Source organism: Varanus komodoensis, unplaced genomic scaffold, assembly GCF_004798865.1.
Source record: "Varanus komodoensis strain SLA01 unplaced genomic scaffold, ASM479886v1 scaffold80, whole genome shotgun sequence".
NCBI lineage: Eukaryota > Metazoa > Chordata > Lepidosauria > Squamata > Varanidae > Varanus > Varanus komodoensis.
This window is the reverse complement of record NW_025336482.1, coordinates 1,315,678-1,343,587: the sequence shown is the minus strand read 5'-3', so window position 1 is coordinate 1,343,587 and position 27,910 is coordinate 1,315,678. Positions and strand designations below refer to the sequence as shown.

General features: G+C 52.9%; 1 protein-coding gene across 1 annotated transcript; it reads left to right on the top strand.

Annotated features, from left to right (window-relative positions):
* The first annotated feature begins 228 nt into the window (after nucleotides 1–228).
* APC2 (APC regulator of WNT signaling pathway 2) lies at nucleotides 229–27,136 on the top strand. Its single transcript, XM_044455934.1, has 14 exons — nucleotides 229–384; nucleotides 3,116–3,206; nucleotides 3,820–4,009; nucleotides 5,629–5,737; nucleotides 6,549–6,662; nucleotides 7,153–7,230; nucleotides 10,573–10,665; nucleotides 12,882–13,269; nucleotides 17,929–18,024; nucleotides 18,555–18,694; nucleotides 19,435–19,512; nucleotides 19,598–19,714; nucleotides 20,934–21,148; nucleotides 21,568–27,136. The coding sequence occupies exons 1-14, from the start codon at nucleotides 229–231 to the stop codon at nucleotides 27,134–27,136; spliced, it is 7,434 nt and encodes a 2,477-aa protein (XP_044311869.1).
* The last annotated feature ends 774 nt before the right edge of the window (nucleotides 27,137–27,910 follow it).

Below are 27,910 nucleotides of genomic sequence, written 5' to 3'. Positions count from 1 at the left end.
TTAAAATTATCTGATAAATGCACACACACACTCAAGAAATATATTTGGAGGGATCAGCCTATTGAAAATATAAGTTGCTAGTCCTCAGTAGATTGATGCAGGCTCATTTCCTCCTGCCGACTCAATCAGCAGCTACAGTGGCTATTTCAGTAGCTGGACAGAGGAAGCGGGTGTCCAAATGTTGCCCTGAACTAGATGCTTTGCCCTCTTTCTGCCTCTGTCCAGTCCATGGAGGAGCTGAAGATGTCTGGATCCATCGCATCCTACGACCAATTGGTGAGGCAGGTGGAGGCACTGAAGAAAGAAAACACGCACCTCCGGCGTGAACTGGAGGACAACTCAAACCATCTCTCCAAGCTTGAAAATGAGACCTCCGACATGAAGGTGGGTTGCTTTCTCTTGTGATCTAGCAGCGCTCCCAGTTTTCTGACCATCAAGATGCCGTTAGACCAAGGTGCTGACGATGCTGAGCGCATGGAGGTAGGATATCTCTCACCTGAAGAATCCTCTCCTCCCATATTTATTTATTTATTATTATTATTTATTAAAAGCTTTTGTATGCCGTCCTTTATATAAATATCTCAGGACAGCTTACAGCAACTTAAAAACAATTTAAAACATCTAATAACATCCATCCACAGATTGAAACAGTAATACTGTGGGAAACAATTAATAAACATCAAATAAAGCAGATTAAATCGAAATAGAACAAAGTAAAAGCAACTGGAAGAATCATTAAAACTATTAACTTTTAAAATATTTTAAAACTTTTAAAATAAAAAGGTTTTGACTTGGTGCTGAAAAAAGTATAAACTCAGTGCCAGGAGGACCTCTCTGGGGAGCGCATTCCAGAGTCTGGGCGCCACCGCAGAGAAGGCCCTACTCCGAGTTGATGAGCTTTTTACCTCTTTTAGAAAGGGTTCCCGGAGCAGGGCTTCTCCCGCAGATCTTAAGATCTTATTTATTTTAATAAATAATAAATATTTATTTTATTTAAAATATATATCCCACCCTATATGCAAAAATGTCTCAGGACAACTTACAAAAATCATCAAGTTAACAATAATTAAATATACACATAAAACCAATAACAATTCACAAATGAAAGAAAATCAAAAGTAAAACCAAAATCAAAACCAAAAAGCTATTATGAAGTTAAAATCAGATTAAAATTCCTAACAATTAAAATGATGGGCAAATAAAAAGATTTTCACCTGGTGCCAAGAGGAATATAAACTCAGCACCAGGCAACCCTCTCTGGGAAGCGCATTCCAGCGTCTGGGGGCCACCAGAGAGAAGGCCCCCCTCCGGGTAGACACCCTCTTTACCTCCTTCAGGGAGGTTCCCGGAGCAGGGCCTCTCCTGCAGAACTTAAGGGGCATGAGGGCATATAGGGAAGGAGGCGATCCTTCGGGTATTCTGGATATAAGCTGTTCAGGGCTTTATAGGTTAATAGCAGCACCTTGAATTGGGCCCGGACTTCAATCGGGAGCCAGTGGAGCTGATGGAGAACTGGGGTTATATGAGAACAATGCCCAGTTCCCGTCAGCAGCCTGGCAGCTCTGTTTGGTACAAAGTGAAGTATCCGGACCGTATTCAAGGGCAGCCCCACGGAGAGCGCGTTACAGTAATCCAACCGGGAGGTTACCAGAGCGTGTGTCACTGTTGCTAGGCAGTGCTCATCCAGGTAAGGAAGCAGCTGGTGGACCACCCAAAGCTGGAGGAAAGCTCTCCTCATCACCACTGTCACCTGGGTCTCCAGGGATACCTGTGGGTCAAGGAGCACCCCCAAGCCATGGCCCCTGTCCTTTAGAGGGAGCGCTACCCCATCCAGGACAGGGCCAAAATCACTTACCTGAAACTTCGATCCGCCCACCAACAGGACCCCCGTCTTGTCTGGATTGAGCTTCAGTTTATTGGCCCTCATCCAGCCCATTACTTCGGCCAGGCACCGGTTCAGAACAGCCACCGCCTCACCTGGATTGGTGGAGAACGAGAGGTAGAGCTGGGTATCATCAGCGTACTGATGATTCCGCAGCCCACACCTCCTGATGACCTCCCCCAGTGGTTTCATGTAGATGTTGAACAGCAAAGGGGACAAAATGGACCCCTGCGGTACTCCATGGCATAGCTGCCATGGCGCAGAGCCATACTCCCCCAGCACCACCTTCTGGAACCGGCCGTTGAGATAGGAGCGGAACCACTGCAAAGCAGTCCGACCCCCAGTCCCGCTAGCCTATCCAGAAGGATACCATGGTCGATGGTAGCGAAAGCCGCTGAGAGGTCCAGGAGAACCAACAGGGACGCACTCCCCCTGTCTCTCTCCCTGCACAGGTCATCGTACAGGGCGGCCAAGGCAGATTCAGTACCGTACCCGGGTCTGAAGCCGGACTGAAATGGGTCCAGATAATCAGTCTCATCTAAGAGAGCTTGGAGTTCTCCCGCCACCACCTGCTCCAGCACCTTGCCCAGGAACGGGATGTTGGCCACTGGTCTGTAATTGGCAGCCACCTCTGGGTCCAGGGACGCCTTCTTAGGACCGGCCTGACCACTGCCTCCTTTAAGGGGGCATGGATCTGACCCTCCCTCAGTGAGGCATTGATTACCTCCTGGACCCAGGGACCAATCCTGTAACTGGCAAGGGTCAAGTAAACAGGTCATGGGGCACATGCCCAGACCCCACAGTGGTCCTTCTTTGGAGCCCCTGCCAAAAGAAGTGAGGAGGGTGGTACCGCGAGCGGGGACTTTTCTGTTGTGGCCCCACAGCTGAGGAACAAGCTTCCCAGAGAGGCTTCCCCAGTGCTCAACTTGTGCTTTTTCCAGCACCGTGTGAAGACCTTGTTTTCCAATGCATTCTTCTCCATTCAGTTTCCTCTTTAAATCTATTACTGTATTTCAACTGTTGAGCCATGCTCTGTTTTACTTCAGCATTTTGCTTCTATCATATACTGTCATTTCCAGCCTTTGTAGTGCGTGTTCTATTTTGTTTTGAATCGCTGCAAACAATCCAGAGAGCTTCAGCTAGAAATGTCGCTAGTGAAGGTACTTTATGCCTCGTTTGATCCACTTTCTGCATTCTTAGTCCCTTGTTGCATTTCGATCTTCTTTGCCTCAGGAAGTTCTGAAGCACCTGCAAGGCAAGTTGGAACAGGAGGCCAAGGTGATGGTGTCGTCAGGGCAGATGGAGTTTTTGGACCAGCTAAAAGGTGTGCCGAGGTCTGCTCAGGTGGACAGGTTGCTTGGAGAATGGGATATTCATGAGTGTGCCCAGACAGGACTTCTCCAGCCTGGACCCTCAAACTGCATCTCCTCCCACTCCCAGTCTTTGATACTTAAAATACTTGAGGTAGTCTTTTAAAAGCAAGTTTCTAGTCCTCACGGTTGTGAAGGTAGTCCTGGAAGGGTGGGACATGGGGTTGGTGAAACATTAGAAGCCAAAGAGAATGGGTCAAGGTTGGGATCGCTGAACTTCTTTTGCTCTGAGGGCCAAATTGCATCTTGGAGAAGCTGGGGGGAGGGAAGGGGGTCATTCTAAAAGTGGGTGGAGCAAAAGGAAAAAGGGGTGGGGTACTAGAAAAAAGATCCCCTTCTATTTGCCAGAAGCTCTTTCTGGGACTTGAGGAAGCATGTCAACATTTTAGAAGAAGAGTGGGGAGGCTGCGGGGAACACCGGAGGACTAGGAAAGGAGGCAGGGCCCGGAGAAGGGGTGTCCCTTTGTGGGGAATCCCAGGTAGTCCAGATTCAGTCCTCATGCCTGCTCCAAAGTCACCTGAGAAACCTTGACCTGGGATTTCCCTTCCTGCCTCTTGGATTTCCAGCTCTTCAGATGGACATCAGCAGCTTGTACAGCCTGAAGTTCCGCCCTCCTGCCCAGGTCTCGGAGCCCATCTGCCAGGGCCGCAGCCCCGAGGAGACCCCGGCCCACCCCTCCGTGCTCCAGAGAAAGGACAGCATGGGAGATCTGAGCCAGGCCACGATCCGGCTCCTGGAGGAGCTTGGCAGGGAAAGGTAAGGGCTCTCAAGAGGCATTCGAACAGCATAAAGCCAGTACTGACTACCGGTTAATTGCAGGCTGTCCTTCAACTACAGCCGTTCCATGAAATGCGGGTTGTTGCATTGATTGAACAATAACAAACCGTGGTGAACAGCCCACAGTTCACAACCCACCAGGGATCACTTCATGGACTGTTTGTGGTTGAACCCTGGTAGAGTTCAGAGGGAGTGTGCGCTGCCATCAAATGGTGGGTTTATTTATTTGTTATTTATTTATTAAAAGCTTTTGTATGGCATCCTTTATATAAATATCTCAGAATGGCTTACAGCAATTTAAAACATCTGATAACATCATCCACAAATTTAAAAAGTGATACCATGTAAAACAATAAACAAACATCAGATAAATCAAATTAAATCAAAATAGAACAAAGCAAAAGCAACTGGAAAAATCATTAAAACTATCTTTTAAAATACTGTTTAAATAAAAAGGTTTTGACCTGGCACCGAAAGAGTATAAGCTCAGTGCCAGGCGCACCTCTCTGGGGAGCACATTCCAGAGTCTGGGCGCCACCGCAGAGAAGGCCCTGCTCCGAGTTGATGGCCTTTTTACCTCCTTTGGGGAGGGTCCCCGGAGCAGGGCTTCTCCTGCATATCTTAGGGGGCATGAGGGCATATGAAGGAGGAGGCAGCTATCCTGGTCCCAAGCCGTTCAGGGCTTTATCGGTCAAAACCAGCACCTTGAATTGGACCCAGACTTAAACTGGTAGCCAGTGGAGCTGATAGAGGACTAGCGTTATGTGAGAATAATGGCCAGGTTGTATGTTGTCTGAACCAAGCCGAAAGAATGAACCATGGTCAACCATGAACAACCCCTGGAAAATCCCAGGGATTGTTGATGGATTTAGGAGTGGCTCAGTTTGTAGATACCACCAAATTATTGAGGCTTATTAAAAAAACAAGGGATCCAAATCTCTCCAAACTGGAGAATATGCATCAAAATTCAACATAAAGCAAAGCAAAGCAAAGCAAAAACCTCACTTCACCGTATTACTGGGATGGGCTCCGAGCTGGTAGCTGCTGATCGAAAGCGCTTACAAGAATCGCTTAAATAAATGAAATCCTTGTAAGAATTCATGAGCTGTGTCTCACAAAAAATGTCAACTCAGCGCGTGGCCGTTGTGAGAAAAACAAATTTCATGTCAAGCAAGATTAGGAACAGTGCTGACAATAAAGCTGCCGAGTTGCGCTCTTCTTAGACAAATCTTTATTCTGGCTGCAACAGGATTTTGCAGCATTGGGGAAAGTACAGAAAGGGGCAGTTTAGATGACCGGGGGGTGGGGGGGAAGCAGCTGCTCCCTATGGGGAGAAGCGGCCACATTTATTATTTATTATTTATTAATTAAAACATTTCTATGCATCACATCCGGGCCTGGTTCGGTCAGAAAGTGGGCAAAGGAAGGTAGACAGGAGAGCTGTAGAATTATTTCTAGTCTGAGGAAAATGCAGCAGGAGAGAGTTCTCTCTCCGCATGCATCCCATAATGCTAGAGCGCCAGAGCGGTCGTCCCCTGAGACGGAAGGGTGGGAGTCTCTGGAGCTGCTGTGATCTTGTTCTCACACCTTCCCTGCAGGTGTTTCTTGCTCACGGAGATTGAAAAGGAGGAAAAAGAGAAACTTTGGTATTATACTCAACTACAAAACCTCTCCAAGCGGCTGGACGAACTTCCTCACGTGGAGACGGTGAGACACCCATAATGTGCTTAGCAGGCTAGGCTGAAGGGTGGCCATACCCCCATTCTCCGGGCATGCCCTGCCCCCCACCCCCAGCTGCCCAGTATTTGGGGTTTTCTCAGCTTCCCTCGTGGAGGCGAGCCATAAGGGCCATAGGCTAAAATGGCCCTTATGGCTTTGGGGTTTTCTCAGCTTCCCTCGTGGACTGCCCCCCGGCCTTTGATCCCACCTACCTCTGCCATGTGACCCTCACGGGGTGCTCCGAAATAGAATTCGGTCCTTGCCTGGAAGAGTCTTGACTTACCTGGGCAGAGATGCAACTCCATACAAGACACCCCTGAGTTCTTTCTAAAGCTTCTGTTCTTTAAGCTATGGTGGACAATATGGCATAGTGGTTAGAACACTGGACTGCAACCTGGGAGATCCAGGTTCTAGTCCCCACTCAGCTATGAAGCTCACTGGGAGACTTTAGGGCAGTCACAGATTCTTAGCTTGGACTACTTCACAGGGTTGTTGTGAGGATAAAATGGAGGGAAGCTTGTTTGGTTCAAGTTGGTTTCCTTACAAGAGGAAAAAAGATGGGATAACATAATGATAAATAAAACCAGTAGCTCAAGTACAAGGCCTGGGTAGAGGCAAGATGCCTGTACCCTACAGAGGGGTTGGACTAGATAACCTCTAAGGTCCCTCCGAGCTCTTGCACCTTTGACTCCTCTAAGAATAGCTGCAGCAGGAGCAGAGCAGGACGAGAAGGAGAAGCCGGGCAAGATTGGAGATTGCACTTTCCTCTCACCGCTGGCTCTTTTCCGCCTCTCCCCAGTTCTCAATGCAAATGGACCTGATCCGCCAGCAACTGGAATTCGAAGCCCAGCATATCCGCACGCTCATGGAGGAGCGTTTCGGGACGACCGACGAGATGGTGCAGCGAGCACAGGTGAGCAAGAAAGAGACGGCAGGGCCAGGCCGGGGCTGCGGAGACGGCCATGCAGGTAGCACTTTCACACTAAGCCGCCCTCTCTGCACCTTCAAACAACCCCACGTGGCCCCTTGAGGTGGAAAGGGAAGCAGGCAGCAACATCATGGCAGGAAAGCAGATCAAGGCATGAGGAAAGTAGGAGGCCGAGAGGGCCAAGTGGGTCTTGGCTGGAACGCTCTGCTCGTGGGAAGATGTTGTCTCAGCCGTGAGCAGAAGCCAATGCATACATTGCAGCTTTTATTCGCAGGCATGCAGGAATGCAGGTGCAGCCTGGTGGCAAACGCATTGGGCCAGGTGGCGTCCAGCACCATGGAAGCTCCTCTCAGCATAGAAGCTGTGTGGAAGAGGAGCTCCCAGCCTCTCCTGGGCATTGCGACGAGGGCAAAATGCCCCGGGAGGAGTCGTCCAGCTGCTAACGTGACATTTTTGGGACTTTTTACACTTGCAGATCCGGGCATCTCGGCTGGAGCAGATTGACAAGGAGTTGATGGAAGCCCAGGACAAGGTCCAGCAGTCCGAGACGCAGGTGATGGCCCAGTGCTGGGTGGTAGAGGAGGGTTAGAAGCAGAGTCCACCTGTGTTTGTTCAGACTACTTCAGGGACATCCTGAATCAGGGGTCCTCAAACTTTTTAAACAGGGGGCCAGTTCTCTGTCCCTCAGACTGTTGTGGGGGGCAGACTATAGTTTGAAAAAGATATGAATGAATTCCTATGCACACTGTACATTAAAAATGAATTTAAATTAATTAAAAATTTAAAAATAATTTACAAAGTAAAGCATGTTTGCTCCACTCGCTTGGGCCGCAGCAGAAGCCCAGGATGAGGTGGGGAAGAGCAAGTCCCTATTCAAGGGACAGAGCTACAGTGTCCGCGATTGTGCTGGGGGGGGGGGGGGGGGGAGGGGCAAAAGGGGGGGGGGGGGGGGGGGGGGGGGGGGGGGGCACGCACAATCGGGCTTGGGGTGGGGGGAAGGTGGGATGTGATCACGCTCGTGCAGGGAAGGCGGGTGCGGTCGTGGCCATCTCCCCCCACCCAGAGCACGACTGCGATCGCGACCGTCTTCCCTGCACAAACATGACCACGGCCATCTCCCCCCACCCCCCATCCAGCACAATCATGCAGCAAAGGCAACCATGATCATGGGCATCTCCCTGCCCCACAAGCACGACGGCAATTGCGGCCATCTCCCCACTGAGCACGCCTGCACCGGCTCAGAGCTTCTGAATCGCTCGGAGATCGTATTCTCCGAGAGAGTCCAAAAGCTCTGAGACAGGCCAGATAAATCAGCATGGCAGGCTGGATCCTGCCCGTGGGCCATCCTGAATTCTAATGAAGCTAATTCTAATTCAATACTACCCTTTTTCAGGGTGTGTGTTTGTGTGTATATGGGGGGCGGCCTTCCAGCAACTCAGAGGGCAGGTTTGAGTCCTATACTCGCTCTGTCCTTTCCCCATGTCCCTCCCTGTCCAAGGCTGGAGTTTGGAGTGGCTACCCCACCCCACCCACAAGGGGTGGCGGTTGGAACCAAGAGGATCCTTGTCAGCACAGTGCAGATAGAATGGGTTTCGGGCTGGGGGTGGAGAAGGCAGCAAGTACTCACCTGCAAGCAATTTTTGGTCGCCGGTGGTGAGCAGGCAAGCAAGCAAATAGTGTCCTTCAGTGTTAAGATCAGTTGAGCTGTGAGGGAAATGCATTGCATGTTTCTCTCAGCATTCGTGCTTGTGACAGCACACCCCTGAGGACAAAATATGCACAAAACCCAGCCTTTCTGATGTATTAAGAGTTTAAAATATATTTCAGAAGGATCCATCGCACAGAAAAAACAGAAACCTGAAGGATGAGCACAAGCAAACCCACAGTTCATGTAAACAGCTAAATATACATATGTTTTAACAAGTCGAGTGAGCATGGGAGTGAGTGACCCACTTTGATTGGCAACGCGGTGTCCATAGCAATGCCCAACAATCTGGATGGCTTCCAAAGGAGCCTGGAGAAACTCATGGAGCTGAAGGCTGCCCATGGTTGCTAGTCCTCATGACTTTATGCCACCCCCTGGATCAGAGAGGCAAAGATGGCGCTAAAAGATGGACCGAGAAGAAGAAAAATCGAACAAAAGATGGGGTGAATCAGGGACAGGGCAGGGTGTGAGAAAGAAGCAGGGTGTTCTCTCTTCACGCACCCCCAACAGTTGAGCTTTTGTGTGCGTCTCCAGCACAGTGGGAAGGGGCTGGTTGCTATGGAGACGAGAAATAGGCCAACAAAGCCACGGAGGCCAGCTTGGCTTTCCCCGTGCCACAAATTTGGGACAGAGCTGCCAGGATGTGTCTGTGTGAAAAAGAGAGAGGAAAGCCCAGCCAGCTTCGGAAGGCCATGGGCCAGCTCTGTGCTGCTCTTCCAAGTTTGGCATTTCCCACAAAGCAGAGAGAGTCGCTGCCGAGCATCCACGCAAGAGCGGCTTCCTAGCAGAGTTTTTCCCACACCCCTGCAGAATCAAAAGGCAGGATTGCTTTATTTAATGTACAGGGAGTACCTGTAATGCCCACCCCAGTCCCCGGCCCCAAAAGGCAGTGTGGGGACCACAGGGCTTGCTCCAAAGTCAGGAGGGCTTCGTATCTGTTCTGGATTTCACTTTTTCTGGAGCGATTGGTGGTGCTGAACAGAGCTGGGTCATGGGCCATGGTCCATCCAGCGCCACAGACAGTGCCTCGAAGTACTGGCAGAAAGACTGGCGACTTACGCTAACAGATCTCTCAGTTTGGAAAGAACGATTGTTCTCTGGGGCTTTTGCGGGGCTGGGGAGGGACAAGAGCAGGGTCAACAGGAAGTGAGGATCCGTCCCTCTCCATCTGAAGTACTGGGGGGGATGAACAGGCACTCTTGCCCCCCACCCCTCTGCAGGGGGTCTCTTGGCCCTCCAGGTGGGCCAAGCCCTTGCAGACTTTCTGACTGTATTTTCAAACTGCCTGACCATTCAGGGTGAACAGGCTGAAAACATCCCATGAAAATGTTAAATCCAGATGAAAATTGTACAGATTAAAAGCAAGGGGAAGCGCACAGCAGGGGAAAAGTCCATTCCAGGGCTGATCGAAGCGGCATTAAAAGCAGCTGCAGAATCCAGGAACAAAAACATTCCTGGGGAATCACCAGCCCTTCACCTGGTGCTAAACAGATCACAGTGCAGGTAAGATGCTTTGAGGGGACCACAGGTGAGCTGAGCACCAGGTGATCCTCTTTGGGGGCATATTTCCCTGCTGGGGAGCTGCCACTGAAAACTCCCCTCCCACACACACACACCTGCAGGGGCTGGCACTTTGACAGGAGGGGAGCAACCTCTCGGGGGGTTTTGGGTGGGGGTCCCAGCCTAGCGTTCTTTAGTAGACTCCCTCATTCATCATGTCATCAGAGTCTTGGGAAGACAACACAGTCCCCAAGTTAGGGAAGGCTTGTTTGTGCTTAAATCTGGGCTTTATTAGAACCATGAGGACTGGAATCTTGTCTGATTTTTATGGGGAAGAAGGAACCATATCTCAGTTGTTCTCACTTAAACTACTGAGAACCATGCATATCTCAGTTGTTTAACGTATGTCTGCATGCGCCTAGCAGGAAAATACTAAGATTTCAGAAAGGAGCTGCCTTTCAGAGTAGGTGATCTGGGAATAAAAGAATAAATTCTCTGTCCTGCAATATGTCTGCCTCTTTTACATCTGCCTGCAGAACTAAGAAAATTTTCTTGATTTTCCTCACTGTAGATGGTGAATTTCTTCACGAGAACAAGAACCTGACTGACTGTAGTAGGGTTTGGCTTACAGGCCCCATATTTTAAAGGAAATCTCCCCATTTTAATCCTTCTCTTTCCACTGTCCTGTAGCTCTGTGGGAAACTGTCTGGCTTGGAAGAGGATGGGGGTTTCGAGGTTCCGACCCATCCCGAGGAAGGGGAGAATCACCCAGGGAACAACAAGGTAAAAGTTTGGCTTTGATTTCGCACCCTTTGCAACCGGTTTGGTTTTCACCTCCCTTGGAGATTACACTGAGAAGTGTGACAAAATGCAATGGCATGAAGCTCACCTCTTTGCAGCTCCAGTCACCTCGGCTTCTTCCGTGTTACTCCGTTCCATATTCCCCAGCCAGCCAGCAGGCCTTGCCCACTTCCACGGTTCCCCATTCCAGCCCTTCTTTTCTTCTCCCTACATGCAGTCGCCATCCCATGACCACAGCGCAAACCTGCTGCATCCTCACTGGGATTTTTTGTTGCCGGGGGACGGGGGGTGGGGGGGATATTCTTTGAGGCATTTGCTGTTGTTGTTGTGTTGTTGTTATTGTACTCCTGCAAACTTTGGATTCAGCTGAGCCTGCCAAGACCTGCCTTATGTAACAGAAGCACCAGCAAGCTGGAAACAGAGGGCATCATGCCAGAACTAGTTTGTTGGTCTGGATCTGCAGGCAGTTTTTGGACTTTCCAGGGTGGGAGGGTGGCCAGGACGCTCACCGGTCCTGAGGCCGTCTCTGGGACATGTTTCCCCTGATGCTCAGCTAAAATTTCTCTCTGCAACTTCCATGCATTTGCTCTCATCCTGCCTTCAGGAACCCAAAGAGGTGAATTAGAAACATAGAAACAGAGCGAGTCAGAAGGGGTCTCCTGGGCCATCTAGCAAGGGGCGGCATAGAAATGTTATAATCATCATCATCATCATCATCATCGTCATCATCATCATCATCTAGTCTGACCCCAGCTCCAGCCCTCTCCACTCAGAGAAACATAGAAGCAGAGCAAGTCAGAAGGGGTCTCCCGGGCCATCTAGTCTGACCCCAGCTCCAGCCCTCTCCACTCAGAGAAACATAGAAGCAGAGCGAGTCAGAAGGGGCCTCCCGGGCCATCTAGTCTGACCCCAGCTGCAGCCCTCTCCACTCGGACAAACATAGAAGCAGAATGAGTCAGAAGGGGCCTCCCGGGCCATCTAGTCTGACCTCCGGCACCAGCCGGCTCCGCTCACTACATGCCCACCATGTGCACGTCCAGCCTATCCTTGAACACCCGCACCAATGGGGCCTCAACCACCTCCCGGGGAAGCCCATTCCACACCCTCGGGGTCCTGACTGTCAGGAAGTGCTTCCTGGCATCCAAATGGAACCTGGATTCCCTGAGCTTGGCTCCACTGGAGCGCATCCTGCCTTCCTCTGCAGGGGAGAACAGGTCTCTCCCCAACTCCATGTGACACCCCCTCACACACCTGTCCTACCTTTGGTTCTACCTTTTTTGTTACAGCCCATCCATTGCTTGACAGCAGCTTTCCTGTCCGTCTGCCCTCACACTCACGGCTGAGATTTTTGGACAACAGCCTCCATTTTAAGCAGCTCACCCTGGGGGGTGGCCCAGCTCTAGGGTGGGGAGTCCTTTCAGAGGTCTCTCACAAGGCTTTGCTTCACACCTTCCCAGAAAAAGATATTTTCCCACTCAGAGAGAGGAAGGCAGGCCATCAGGAAAACGCAGCTGGTCCACCAGGGCAACCAAAGCAAACCCTGTCTTTAAAACCTCCCATCCTTACGCTTAAAGAGGTACATTTTCTGTACATTTGTGCAAAATGCAGCATGCAGTGGAATTTTGCACATGCTTTGCCAGCCTCAAATTCAAAACAAAGCAACATCTCATAACGTGCAGTCCTTGTTGAGAGGCAAAGTCTGTCTGCTGGCTTGCCTCCCATTGGACTGGTAGCATGAAAGCCTCAGGGCAAATTGAGACTGTGGGATTTAACCCCATTCTTGCCCTCAAAGCCACCAGCTCCTGGCTAGCTGCCACCCTCTTCTTCCTCACGTGGATATTACTTGCTTGCCGAAAAGGCCAGGGCATCCCCTCACCTCTGGAGCGAGAGGCGGTGGAGCAAACGGGTTGCCACAGAGGGGAAGAACTTCAGGCGGCTTTTGTCAGCGAGCCACTGCTGGGATTCAGCCGCTGCAGTGCCTTCCCATCCTTGCTGGCCTGCCCTGAACCAGGGTGCAAGCACAAGCTCTCATGCACACCTGTGTGCCTTTCCGTGTCCCCCTTTCCTGCTTTCGAACTTGGGAGTGAAGGAAATTGTTGCCCCGTGTCTCAGCCACGCACCTGGATTTTGTTCCGGTGCCCCCTGAAGGCCGCATGGACGCTTGCCGCTCACCTTGCTCTGCTTTTCCCGCTCCTCAGGTGGAGGCGGTCTTCTGGCTTCTCTCCATGCTGGCCACGCAGGACAAGAAGGACATGTCCCGCACGCTTCTCGCCATGTCCAGCTCCCAGGAGAGCTGCCTGGCTATGCGGAAGTCGGGCTGCCTGCCGCTGCTTGTCCAAATCCTCCACGACACGGACCAGGAGCCGGGAGCCGCCGAGAGCCCCGGGGTGGCCGGGAAGGACTGCCGCATGCGGGCCAATGCCGCCCTGCACAACATCATCTTCTCGCAGCCTGACGAGGGGCGGGCCAAGAAGGAGATGCGGGTCCTCCATGTCCTGGAACAAATCCGCTCCTACTCGGAGACATGTTGGGATTGGCTCCGGATGCACCGCAAAGAAGGGGCCGAAATACCCGAAGCAGGGGCAGGTAAGAGTTCCCACCCTCTGGTCTCCCCGAGGCTTTCTGTCTGTGTAGCTGGACCTCTTGATTTCCAGTTCAGCGCTCTAACCACTAGGCTACGCTGGCTCCCAGTGTTTTCAGATTTTAATTCTTGAGGTGGGGTGGCATCAATGCACAGCTTGTTAATTAGTATTGATCTTCCATTGAATTCTCCTTGTTCTTCCTTTAAGGAGGTTCCTGTGCTCTCCTCCGCACACCCCATCTTGTCCTAACAACGACCCTGCAGGATAGATTAGGCAGAGAGAAAGAGAGCAGGGTAGATTAGCAGAGAGAGTCCATGATCACACACTGAGCTTCGTAATGTTTTAAAATATATTTTATTATTTATTTATTACAAACATTTATATCCTATCCTTCCAACAGCACTCAGGGCAGCTTACATAGCATAAAATTGAAACAGTACAATAATAAAATCACAGTTATTAAAATCATATAAAACTGAACCTCATAAACTAAAAAGAAAAGGAAGTTAAAAATGGAAGATAGAAAATGAAAAGGGTGACTGTGAGGAAAGATAAAAATCTTAAAACCTCTAAAACCCTTGATTATTAAAATGGTGGTTAAAGTCTTTACCATAAAAAGGTCTTTACCTGGCGCTGGAAGGAGGATAATGTCAGTGCCAGGTGGGCCTCTCTGGGGAGCACATTCCATAGTCTGGGTGCCACAGAGAAGGCCCCCCTCCGGGTAGACACCCTCCGTACTTCCTTCAAGGAGGGCTCCCGGATCAAGGCCTCCCCTGCTGATCTTAAGGGGCTGGAGGGCACATAGGGAAGGAGGCGATCCTTCGGGTATTCTGGACATAAGCTGTTCAGGGCTTTATAGGTTAATAGCAGCACCTTGAATTGGGCCCGGACTTCAATTCGGAGCCAGTGTAGCCGATAGCGGACCAGCTTTATATGGGAATAACGACCGGCTTCCGTCAGCATCCTGGCAGCTCTGTTTGGTACAAAGTGAAGTATCCGGACCGTATTCAAGGGCAGCCCCACGGAGAGCGCGTTACAGTAATCCAACCGGAAGGTTACCAGAGCGTGTGTCACTGTTGCAAGGCAGTGCTTATCCAGGTAAGGACGCAGCTGATGGACCACCCGAAGCTGAAGGAAAGCTCTCCTCATCACCACTGTCACCTGGGTCTCCAGGGATACCTGTGGGTCAAGGAGCACCCCCAAGCCATGGCCCCTGTCCTTCAGAGGGAGCGCTACCCCGTCCGGGACAGGGCCAAAATCACTTACCTGAAACTTCGATCCGCCCACCAACAGGACCTCCGTCTTATCTGGATTGAGCTTCAGTTTTTTGGCCCTCATCCAGCCCATCACCTCAGCCAGGCACCGGTTCAGCACAGCCACTGCCTCACCTGGATCGGTTGAAAAAGAGAGGTAGAGCTGGGTATCATCAGCGTACTGATGACTCCGCAGCCTAAACCTCCCGATGACCTCTCCCAGCAGTTTCATGTAGATGTTAAACAGCAAAGGGGACAAAATGGACCCCTGCGGTACTCCATGGCATAGCTGCCATGGCGCAGAGCCAAAGTCCCCCAGCACCACCTTCTGGAACCGGCCATTGAGATAGGAGCGGAACCACTGCAAAGCAGTGCCTCCGACCCCCAATCCCGCAAGCCTATCCAGAAGGATACCATGGTCGATGGTATCGAAAGCCGCTGAGAGGTCCAGGAGAACCAACAGGGACGCACTCCCCCTGTCCCTCTCCCTGCACAGGTCATCACACAGGGCGACCAAGGCAGATTCGGTACTGTACCCAGGTATGAAGCCGGACTGAAATGGTCCAGATAATCCGTTTCATCCAAGAGTGCTTGGAGTTGTCCCGCCACCACCCACTCTAGCACCTTGCCCAGAAACAGGATGTTGGCCACCGGTCTGTAATTGGCGGCCACCTCTAGGTCCAGAGATGCCTTCAGGACAGGTCTGATCACCGCCTCCTTTAAAAGGGCAGGGACCTGGCCCTCTTCAGTGAGGCATTGATGACCTCCTGGACCCAGGGACTGATCCCGTGACCGGCTTTCTTAAGTAGCCAAGAGGGCAAGGGTCACCCAAACAGGTGGTTGGGCATACCATCCCAAGCATCTTGTCCTCCTCATGAGGCTACAATCACTGGAACTCATCCAACAAGGATGGACCAGATGGTGCTCTGGACGCCTCCAGTTCTGGAATCAGATCAACTGTGGAATCCAGTTCGTGGCGAATCTGAAACCAACAGGAAAAACAAAGAGAATCATCATATCAATTGGTCAAGCATCACATTCTTCTATACGGTTTCAGAGATCGCGTAGGTATCCTAAACTTTAAGTCCATGTCTTCCTTTCCAGCCACTTGGAACAAATTCCAAGTCTCGTAATACGTTGACTCTTCATTTTTTATTATTAAAGTCAATCTGTCCATCTCTGCCCAGTCCAATATCTTCTGTAGTATTGAATCCTCTGTAGGTACTTCTTCATTCTTCCAATATTGGGCAAAAACCGTTCTAGCTTCTGTAATAATATACAATGCTAAATATAATTTCTGATAATCAAAATAATCAGGTATCAGTCTTAACAGGGAAATTTCAGATTTAAAAGGTGTACATTTACATAACATTAATTCAAGCAAACTATGTATTTTAATCCAAAATATCTTCACTCTATCACATGTCCACTACGTATGATAAAATGTACCTTGTTTATTCAAACATTTCCAACATTTATTGAACATATTTGAAAACATTTTGGCTAATTTATCTGGAGATAAATACCATCTATAAAACATTTTATACAGATTCTCTACAGAACCCTACAGATATGTAGGTGTAACTGTCAATTTTATTTTTCTCTTCCACAATTTCTGCCATTTTTATAATTCTATATTATAACCAAAGTTTTGTGCCCATTTAATTACTGTCTCTTTAACTTGCTCATCTTCCTTTTTCATATCCAATAAAAATCTACACATCTTTTGAATCAGCTTATCTTCTGTTGTCAATAACATCTTATCAAAAGGAATCTGTTCTTTCTAGAAGTCCTGTGTTTATCTTTTTGAATCTGGACTGTATTTGATTCCAGGGTCATCAATGCAGTCCTGTTCCCTTGTTTGGTTTCAATTCTTGTTTGGTTTCAAGTTGCCCTTCCATACCCAAAATGTCCTCGTCTGTTATAGCTTTTCCCTTACTCAACAAATTCAAATGGGGAAACGCTTCCAAAGGTGAGACCCACCCCGGAATTGTAATATAAATTTTAGATTTTAATTTTAACCATAATGTGGAAGAGGAGATTTGAACCCATGTCTAGAACCTCAGTTCTGGCCCAAGATGCCACAGCAGCTGGGGTGTGAGCCCTCCTTTCCTCTCTTACTTGGATCTTCTGTCTTCACTTCAGCTCTGTATTTCACTGCCAATCATCTCCTCCTCCCCGGCCTTTTTTTTTCTGAGACATTGTGAATGACCAGCTGAATCCTATTTGCAGGCTTGACTATTTATTTATTTAAAACTTTCATAGACCACCCTATTACCAAAGTCTTGGAATGGTTTAACAATACAAAATGTAAAAGAAAGAAAGAAAGAAAGAAAGAAAGAAAGAAAGAAAGAAAGAAAGAAAGAGAACAGAACACAGAATCCTAAAATTTAGGTAATAATCAGTGCTTTTTTTGTCAAAAAAAAAAAAGTGCCAGAACTAACGTCTTGGAGTCACACTTTTACACTAAAAAAGGTTTTCAATTCACCAACTTTTTTTGAAATAAGGAACTTATTTACCTTTTGCACGTAGCCAGTCACTCTACACACACACAAACATGATGGTCGCCTCAGGCAGGAAGCACTCAGCGCGCGACCACACGACCGATCCCAAGCCGAGCAGCGTCCCGAGCCGAGCAGCGCCCTCACAAGCAGCGCGGACACACCAGCAGCCCGCAGGCACTATGCTAATGCTTTTTGCTGCTGACCTGCTACGCCCAACAGGGCGGTTCACAATCACTTGGAAAAATCCCTTGGAAAAATTCGTCAAAATAAGGTGCTGGAACGCCGTTCCTGTGTGTTCTATGACAAAAAAAGCCCTGCTAATAATAAAACCCCAATTAAAACAGTCAGGTCTTAAAGCATTGGGAAAATAAAAAGGGTTTTGCCTGGGGCTGAAAAGAATAAAGAGACGGCACCAGGTGAACCCCTCTGGGGAGCGAATTCCACGGCTGGGGCGCCACAGCAGAGAAGGCCCTTCTCCGGGTAGCCACCCTCCTACTCTCCTTCAGGGAGGGCACCCAGAGAAGGGCGTCTGCCCCACATCTTAAGAGGTGGACAGGCACCTATGGAAGGAGACGCTCCTTCGGCCCTGAGCCGTTTAGGACTTTCTTCTGAGTAGGCAGGCAGCAATCCTGTATAAACAGCTACCCAGGAGTGGGTCCCGCTCAGCTCCACGGCACTCACATCTAAGGAGATGTACTGAGGCCGGCACTGCAAGGCTCCATGTACAGCCTCAGCAGATTGGTAGGGCTGTACCACGAGTGTCAGGAGAGGAGTTCCTTGCACCCTTGCTTTTTTGTCACCTGCAGTAAGGACAGCTAATCTTTTGCTGGCTTTGACAAGCAGGACAGAGGCAAAGCCCAGTCGGGCCAAGCTGCTCGGCTGATGCTGTGTCTTTTCACATGGCAGGGCTGGTCCCCATCGAGTCACAGATCTGCCAGGCGACCTGTGCCATCATGAAGCTGTCGTTCGACGAAGAGTATCGCCAAGCCATGAACGAGCTGGGTGAGTCGCACGGCGGGGGGTGGGGGAGGCATTTCAGTAGGCCAGGGGCCATCTCCAAAGGGGAACAGCATCTCTGAAATCTGGAGAGAATTTCTAAAAATGTCCCCCAGACCTAAAGCAAATTCTGCCTTCCTGCAATTGGCTCAGATCTTTGGGAGCACAAACTTATTTATTTATTAAAACATTTTTATGCCACCCCATTCGCCGAAGCCTCAGGGCGGCTTACAACATTAAGTTAAAATACAAACATTAAATATAACAATAAATTAAAATGTTTGTAAAGTGCAACCATTAAATTAAAATGCAAAAAATAACAATATAAAATAAATATGAGGTGGTACAGCAGATTGTGCGTTTAATTTTGCCCTTCCCAGGGGCATATCCAAACTGATAATACTTTTAATTTACAGCAACAGGGATCTTTGCTGCCGAAACACTTGGCCTATATAAAAGTTGCGCATTGCTGTTTCCTCCAACCTGCCCCATTTCCCGCTTTTTATTCCCCTTCCTTTTTTTGCCTTGCTTCCCAGGTGGGCTCCAGGCTGTTGCGGAGCTCCTGCAGGTGGACTATGAGATGCATGGAATGACCAAGGACCCCCTCAACCTGGCCTTGAGGCGCTACACTGGCATGGCCTTGACCAACCTCACGTTTGGGGATGTCGTCAACAAGGTGCGGGGGATCCCGGGCTGCCAGGGTGCAGAAAGCAGAAGACGGGAGGAGGAAGCTGCAGGCATGGTGGGAAAGCAATACTTGCCACGGGTCCCCAAAACTTCTTACTCTGGCGATCGCAAGCCTTATTGTGTGCCTTTTAGAAGCTGTGGGTGTGTATTACGTAGGACGATGAGAAAATTCCAAACAAGTCCCAGCATTCCATATTCATTCCCCGAGAACTGGGAGCACCTTCTGTCCAGGCAGACTCCCGTGCTCGGGCGCCAAGCTCACCCCGTTGCTTAACTCGCTTGCAAGCTGACGCATCGCCCCTGGAGTCCCTCTCACAGACATGCCCCACAATCCGCTCTTCTCCCTCGCATTGTTCTCCAAGATGTTGCGAATGACCCGCACAATCGTGCAAGCGCCCCCGAGTGAGAAGTCCCAGGACCTGGTAAGTCTCAACAAGACTTACTTCCAAGTAGGCATTTGCAGGACTGAATAGGAAGGCAGCAATCTTGCCTAAAATGCTACCGGACAATAGTCTGACTCGCTCGCTAGAGCAGCTTATCCAGTTTGCGAAACGGCCTTTGGTCCTCAGGCGGAAAGATGGTGGCCCTCCTCTCCCGGCAGGCGCACGAAATTTGGAGGCGCAATTGTAAGCTCGTAACGTGACCGGGCTTCTTTGCAAAGGCTGCCCTTTGCACCCGGTCCCCGTTTTCCCCTCTCCCACACCCCGTCTGTGATTGCCTCCCGTCTAGGCAACCCTGTGCTCTCGGCAACGATGCATGCAGGCTATCGTGGCCCAGCTGACGTCCGAGAGTGAAGAGCTGCACCAGGTGAGCATGGGTGAAGGTGACTGTGGGGAAGGGAGGGGTGTGGGACGCTGGCAGCCTCCCTCACCTGCCTCTTCTTCTAACTCAGGTGGTATCCAGCATCCTTCGGAACCTTTCCTGGCGGGCCGACATCAACAGCAAAAAGGTCCTGAGGGAAGTGGAGAGCGTCACGGCGCTGATGCAGTGCGCCTTGAGGGCTACCAAGGTGAGCGTGGAACACTGTGGCACTCAGTCGCCTGAACCGAGCCACAGGAGCAAACCACGGTTTACGAAGCATGGTGCGCACACACTTCACCGTGGTTTCAACCCAACAACCTACCCTGGTTCTTCTTCTTGAGTCGTTAATGGTGGGGAAACCACTGCTGGTGAGCGCCGATGGAGCTGAGATGTGGGTCATCACATGGCCCAACAGCAACCCATACACAACTGCTGGGTGTATTACCACCTTGTCCAAATCCCACCTCTTTCTCCCAGCTCCATTCATCCAAACTGCATCTCACATCTCTGTCTCACACACCACATCTTTCTTTTCCCTTCCTTCTTTCACAAACCCTTCCAAGGTTCAGGAGATACCGTATTTCCCTGAAAACAAGACCAAACTGGAAAATAAGCCCTAGCATGATTTTGTGGGATGCTCCTAATATAAGCCCTACCCCCAAAATAAGCCCCAGTTAAGATTGTCAGCTGCATTTAGGATGCCTGTTGCAACACACAACAGATGTATTGAATTATAATAATATATATAAATATAATGAAATATAAATAATATTATTGGCATTAATACTTAAAACAAATGATAATATAAATTATAATTAAGTATTTGTAAACACCCAAACGGGCACCTCCGGACGAGAGGGAAATGCCCATGTAAACAGATGAACTCGAGACTCATTGCCAAATGACCGATCGGAGTACAGACACAACGCATGAATAACGTGCGCACTTTATAACGTACAGACATGTTTCGTAATTCAATGTGTTGTGTGTTGTAATGGACATACTTAACGCACTTGTGTGTTGCCACTCCTTTCTCGTAAGTCTTCAATTAACATTTGATTTAATGGTAGCTTTAAAGGGAATAATATTTTGACCCCCAGACAAGGTGAGTGCAAAAAGAAAGAATGATTCCACCGAGGACAAGAAAGGAATCGTGGAGGACTCTCGGGGCCAGAATCTTATGGCTTTTGTAAGAAAAAAATAAGACATCACCTGAAAACAAGCCCTAATGCATCTTTTGGAGCAAAAATTAATATGAGACACGCTCTTATTTTGGGGGAAACATGGTAAAATGGGCTGTAGAAGAAGTATGGAAGCAAAAGGATTGTAGACACGGTCACTGGCTTGACCTGGCTTCGCTTGCCATTAATTCTGATGCGAAGGCGTTGATGTTGCGGGTAGGACCCTAATCCTGCTCTTTCCTCTAGGAATCCACCCTGAAGAGTGTCCTCAGCGCCTTGTGGAATCTGTCGGCTCACAGCAGCGAGAATAAAGCGGCCATCTGCATGGTGGAGGGAGCCCTGGCCTTTCTGGTCAGCACCCTCGCCTACAAGTGTCAGAGCAACTCGCTAGCCATCATTGAGAGCGGAGGGGGCATCCTGAGGAACGTGTCCAGCCTCGTGGCTACCCGGGAAGACTACCGGTCAGTGCTCGATCCCGTTCTCCTCTCTGTGGGACATCGTATTCTGGGGGTCAGTAACAAAGCCCTGCTAGGCACGCAGAGAAATATAGAAAAGCACACACCAGCTGAAAAACACACAGAGAGAATCACAAGCACGTGTGCTCAGAATACAGAAAAGCACACACCATGCATGCACACAAACACGCAGAAACACGGGAGCAGGCGGGACCCCGCCACTGCAACTAAGTGCTCAGCCAGGGCAGAGACTCCCCGGGAAGGCTTGGTGTTTTGCCCCTTCCGGACACGGGCCTGTCAGCACAGCTTAGTCCTGAATCAGCAGGCCGGCTGCACAGCCAGCTGTGTGCCCTAAGCTTGTCCCCTGGGGGAGAGGGAGACCGAGAGAGAGGCTTGCTGACCTGCCATGCCCGTCTGCCTTCCAGGCAAATCCTGCGAGACCACAGCTGCCTGCAGATGCTGCTCCAGCACCTCAAGTCCCACAGCCTGACCATCGTCAGCAACGCCTGCGGCGCCCTCTGGAACCTCTCGGCCCGCAGCCCCAAGGACCAGGAGCTTCTCTGGGACCTGGGGGCGGTCAGCATGCTGCGCAACCTGGTCGACTCCAAGCACAAGATGATCGCCATGGGCAGTGCCGCCACGCTCCGCAACCTCCTGGCCAACCGGCCCCTCAAGTACAAGGACGCCACGGTCACTTCGCCCAGCTCCTGCGTGCCCTCGCTGTACATGAGGAAGCAGAAGGCCCTGGAGGCGGAGCTGGATGCCAAGCACCTGGCCGAGACCTTCGACAGCATGGAGAGGCAGGTGCTGAAGAACCAGGGCGCCAAGAAGCCCACGTGGCACATGGAGAGCTTGGTGAAGGACTACGCGTCGGACTCCGGGTGCTTCGACGACGACGAGGTGCCCAACATCTCCGGCGGTGCGGAGACGGGCAATGCCTCAGTCCTCTCCATGTTCCTTGGCAGCTCCTTCCTCCAAGGCCAGGCTCTGCCGCGACCCGGAGCACAGAGGAGAGGCCCCGAGCCGGAGAAGGATGAGAGTGCCAAGCGGCCCGAGGGGCCCAGGCTCCCCCCGCTGCTTCTGCCTCCGGACAACGAGGTGTCCATGGCAGCCGAGAAGCTGGCCAACAAGATCTCCACCACCGTGGCCAAGATAGACCGGCTGGTGGAGGGCATCACCCTGCAGCCGTCCTCCTCTGACAGCTTCAGCCTCAGCTCGGAGGACCACTGCCTGGACTGGCCGTACGACCCGGAGGACGCCCGCGAGGCCCGTGCCCGGCTGTGCTCCCCCTGCCGGCTGTCGGACTCGGCCGGGCTGCTCAGGCGGGAAGGCCCTGGCCGGGCCCGCACCCTCCTGCAGCTGAAGGCGGCTTGCAGCAGCCTGCCCAACGACAGCCTCAACAGCAGCAGCGCAAGTGACGGGTACTGCACGCGGGAACACATGGCCCCCTGCACGCGGACGACCTTCCTGGACTTCAAGGACGAGCTGCACCGGCGGCAGAAGCGCCCCAGCCGCCTCGACCTGAAGAACATCTTGCTGAACCGGCCCGAGAAGGCCGACCTGCTGGGGAAGAGGCAGCAGGCGTTCAGGGAGGAGGCAGAGAGGCCGGAACCTCTAGAGAAGGCCAAGGGGATGGCGGCTCCAGCCGTGGAGGCTGCCGAGAAGGAACCCAAAGAGCAGGAGAAGGGTCCAAGCGCCAAGCCCGAGCCCAGTGCTCTGGTCCACACAATTAAGCTCTCCCCCTCCTACCAGCACGTCCCCCTCGTGAGTAACACAGACAGCGGCAACCCAGAGCCTGGGACCGCTCGGTACCCTGCAGCCAGTTCATACCGCCCACAGGCTGCGGAAAATGTTAGCAAGCGTCCGGAGAAGCTGCCGGTTCCAGCTGCAGCAGGACAAGAGCAGCTGCAGAAATACTCCGTGGAGGACACCCCGATCTGCTTCTCGCGCTGCAGCTCCCTGTCTTCCCTCTCCTCGGCCGACAATGTGCTGGACGGGCAGAGCCACAGTGAGAACGAGCTGGACAGCGACTCCTCCCTGGAGATCATCGAGGTGGAGGAGGTGGAGGAAGCCCACCGAGAAGAGCAAGCCGAGAAGGAGAGCAGGGCCGCGGAGCCGCCGCTGGCCCTCTCGCAGCCCATCACGATCCCCTTCCCCAAGAGGGAGAAGGTCTTCCTCCGTGGGGCCTCTCCCTCCCGCCACGAGGACCTGACCCCTTCCAGCTCCTCCGAGAACTACATTCAGGAGACCCCCTTGGTGATGAGCCGCTGCAGCTCCGTCAGCTCGCTGGGCAGCTTCGAGAGCCCGTCCATCGCCAGCTCGATCCAGAGTGAGCCCTGCAGCGAGATGGTCAGCGGGACCGTGAGCCCGAGTGAGTTGCCCGACAGCCCCGGGCAAACCATGCCGCCGAGCCGCAGCAAGACGCCCCTCTTCGAACTGGGCGGCCAGCCGGAGAAGGAAGCCAGTCAGTTCAACATCCAGTGGGAGAACAATGTCAAGAAGTTCATGGAGATCACGGACTTCAAGGAGCGTTTCCAGATGCAAGACCTGGACTCCATGGCCTACTTCACCGTGGAGAAACCCAACGAGAACTTCTCCTGCGCCTCCAGCCTGAGCGCGCTGCCCCTGCATGAACATTACGTCCAGAAGGATGTCGAGCTGAAGCTCATCCCGCCCTTCCCTGAAAGGAGTGGCCTGAATTTCATGATGCACGAGGACGGAGATGAGGAGGGGGCCAGCGAGGGCCAGCGGCCAGCTGAGAGACTCGAGCTGACTTCAGACGAAGAAGTCGAGATCCTGAAGGAGTGCATCAACTCAGCCATGCCGCCCCGGTTCCGGAAGGTCCGTACCAACCTCATCTCTGGCCTTCCAGCCCAGGTTCTGCACCCACAGACCAAGAAGCCGGTGCATGTGCCAGTGTACATGCTGGTCCCGGCCAGCTCCCACCTGGGTCTCAGCAGGCAGAGGCGGGCTGCGCTGCTCGGGGCCAGCACGGACTACGTGGCGGACGAGGATTCCTGCACGGACTCCGCGGAAGGCACGCCCGTGAACTTCTCCAGCGCGGCTTCGCTGAGCGACGAGACGCTCCAGTACCCGGTGAAGGACAACGCAGACCCGAGGCGGTGCTCTGAGAAGAGGAAGGAAGGCCCGCGGGGCACGGGCACCAAGGCAGAGGTGCCTCCGCGCGAGCGAGCCGGGCTCCAGGCTAGGCGAGTCACCTCCAGCCACTCGACGCCGACCAAAGTCGCCTCCGGCCACAAGCACAGCGCGGGGTCTAATCACACCAGCCCGCTTCGTGCCGCCCGGGCCCAATCCGCCGAGGCCAAGCGGGGGCCAGGTCCTCTCCGGAACCTCGAGCTGACTCTTGCCCGGCAGGGAAGCGTGAGGGCTTGTTCGGAGGGGAGCCGTTCCGACAGAGAGGGCTCTTGGGAGAACGGCGGTCGCCAGAGCGACATGGCCTTCCAGTCCCTCTGTCACACGACCCCGACGGAGGAGGCCATCTACTGCTTCTACGAGCACGACGCGGAGGACCTGACGGAGCGCAGCAGGAAGAACTCACCCAAGAAGAAGGCCGGCAAAGGCCCGAAGAAGGAATGCTGGGTGGCGCAGAAGGAGCCGGGGAAGGCCAAGATGGCGGTGCCCAAGTGCCGCAGCAACCTCATCGCCGACGAGACCCCGCCGTGCTACTCGCTCAGCTCTTCCCTCAGCTCCCTCAGCGACCTGGAGCTCTACAAGGGCGAGCAGAGGTCGCACGGGAACAACGGCAGGGCCGGCCGCCCAGGGACCGTGGGCCGCCGGCACGAGGCGAGAGCGCCCCCGACGCGAGGCAGGGACAGCTCCGCCAGCTCGCTCAGTTGCAACTCAGAGGAAGACCTCCTGCCCAAGCGCATCGGCCTCCCCGTGCCCAAGAGGAGACGCCCATCAGCCCGAAGGACAAATGGCGAGAAGGAGCAGGTGGCCAGCTGGGCCCAGAAGCGGAAGGCCAGCGTGCCGGTGGAAGACGCCGCCGATGAGAGAGGGTCTGACCTCGACAGCGTGGACTGGAAAGCCATCCAGGAGGGCGCCAACTCCATCGTCACCTGGCTCCACCAGGCCGCCACGTCCTTAGGCAGGGAGCCAACCTCGGAAACAGAGTCGATCCTTTCCTTCATGTCCGGCCTCTCCGCTGGCTCAGCTTTGCAGCTCTCTCTGGGCAGGAAGGAAAAGAAGAGAGGCAAGGACCTTCCTGGGGGGCATCTGGAGAAGAGAGGCCACCCCAAGGCCCCGCAAGATGGCAGGAAGCCCTCAGAAGCTGGAGCTCCTGCCTGCAGGAAAGGGCGAATAGAGAAAACCCCGGGCCAGCAGAAACGCATGACCAACTTACCGGTGGTCTTCCGTGGCCGGACGGTGATCTACATGCCTGATGCGGGAAAGGAGCCCCCCAGGCAAGGCCCCCGGTCTCCCCCAGGGAAAGCAGGGCCTGCAACCAAGGAGGAAGCCCCTTCGAAGATCCCAAATTTTAACCAACAGAGATCACGGAGTCTCCACCGGCCTGGGAAGATCTCGGAGATGATGGACTTGACGCTGCCCAAGAGGAGTGCGACCCCCCCAGCTCGCATCCCCCGAGCGCCATCCTCTGGGTCCTCCAAGACGTCCACACCCTCCCAGCCCAAGCCGAAGAAGCTGCCATCTCCGTCACAGCAGCAGAGCCGGCAGCTGCCGCCCGGCGAAGCCAGCAAGGGGGGCGGAAATGCCTCACCTCCAGCCCCCAGCCCCAAGCCGGCTCGGAAGTCCCCTGTGTCCAAGCAGCACAAGACCCAGAAGTCACCCGTCCGCATCCCCTTCATGCAGAAGCCTCCCAAGAAGACACTGCCCACAAGGAGCCCGATGCCGATTCTGGAAGAGCAGGTCGGGCGCGGAGCCGGCGACCCACGGCCCAAGGCCAGTGGGAAGGCGGCCTTCCAGAACAGTCGGCTCAGCTTGGTGCGCATGTCCTCCGTCCGGTCATCTGGCAACGAGTCAGATCGCTCCGGCTTCCTGCGCCAGCTGACGTTCATCAAGGAGTCCTCCAGCCTCCTCATGAGGCACCGTGCTGAGCTCTCCTCCGCGGAGCCCATACCCTCGCTCTCTCAGGGCGCGTCCTCTCACAGAGGCCGGCTCGGCCTGCCGACCGTCTTCCTCTGCTCCTCCCGCTGCGACGACCTCAAGGTGGACAAGCCGGCGGGGCCGAGCCAGCGGCCCGTCATCTCCCGGGTGCCGCTTCCCGGACACAGAGCCCCGGCTGGCACCAGGCCTCCGAGGCGCACCAGCTCAGAGAGCCCCTCCAGGCTCCCTGTCAAATCAGGCGGGGGCCCCCCGGAGCCCTTCAAGCGCTACTCTTCGTCCCCTCAGATCAACGTGGCGAAGAGAACAGCCAGCCCGGCCCCGGGGCCCCCCAGCTGCCCCCAGTCCTCAGGAGGCGGGAAGAAGGCTGAGGAGGCCCCCAAGCTTCTGGTGGATTCCGCAGCCCCACCAGCTGCTCCCCATCCGGGGGCAGCGGCACCACAGACCAAAGAGCAGCTTCAGGCCAAGGCGAAGGGGACCTGGAAACGGATCCGCGATGAGGATATCCCACACATTCTACGAAGCACCCTTCCCTCCACCGCCCTGCCGTTGGTCAGCACCCTGAGGGAGGAGGAGAGCCGCCAGGCCTGGGGGGACCTCCAGCGCAAGACGAGTGACGCCGTCGTCCAGACCGAGGACTTTGCCGCCGCCAAGACCCACTCCAGCACCTCTCCGACACTGGGGGTGCAGGAGGCGCCCAAGATCCCGTCTGATGGCTGCGAGGTGGACACCTTTGCTCCAGGAAAGGCCACCTTCGGCCACGAAGTCCCAGTTGGCGCTCTGGGGAACTTCCCTCCCAGCAGACACAGCTCCCCAAGCCGGGCAGTCAGGGTGACCCCCTTCAATTACACCCCCAGCCCCATGGCGGAGCCGAACGTCAATGAGAAGCAGGTGGAGAAAGTGCAGGTTTGACTCTCGCCCTGCTCAGACTGACGGATAGCTGCGATGACCTTAGCGTCTCCTCTGTGTGTGTGTGCGTGTGTGTATATATATATATATACATATTTAAAAAGTCAAATCTTGGGCCCATTATTTTTTTTTTTTTTAAGAAGAAATTGCCCCTATTCTCAATAAACTGAGAACGAATCTGGGGTTGGTTCTTAGGAACAGAGATGGACGGATCCACTTTACTCTGGAATTTCACCTCTGGCTGCCAGTTTTCCTACACTGCCCCATCAGTGTTTTGCTGTTCCTGTTCCTGGCCACGCTCAAGCCAACTCTAGGGGTGCATTTTCTTCAAATTGTGGGGCAGCGGGAAAATGAGCTCTTCCTCTAGCAACGTCATCGGGGCGGTGCAGGGAAGCCTCCGGATCTGAGACCCGGGGTTCCTTCTGCAATGCCATACCCGCAGATCCCAAATCGACCCCACTGGCAGCAGAGCCGCACTTTGGAAACACCTACTCCGCCCATCCTGTCTCCGCACCCCTCGCAAGCCATGTGTCCCGTGATTAGAATGCCTCACACAAGGTTTGCCCACTTCCTCCAGAACATTCAGGAACCCTAAACATCACCAGACTGTCCAGGACTCGTTTCAGTCGGAGGGCAAATCCGGCCCTTTGTGCAGAACGCCACCTGCTGTCGGCAGGTCACCTCGGCCGGCTCTGGTGTTCACCACACGTTGTCGCATTGTGGAAGGAGCCCAGCCACCCAAATTTTCTCGGCCATGCAGGCCACGGAGTCAGCAGG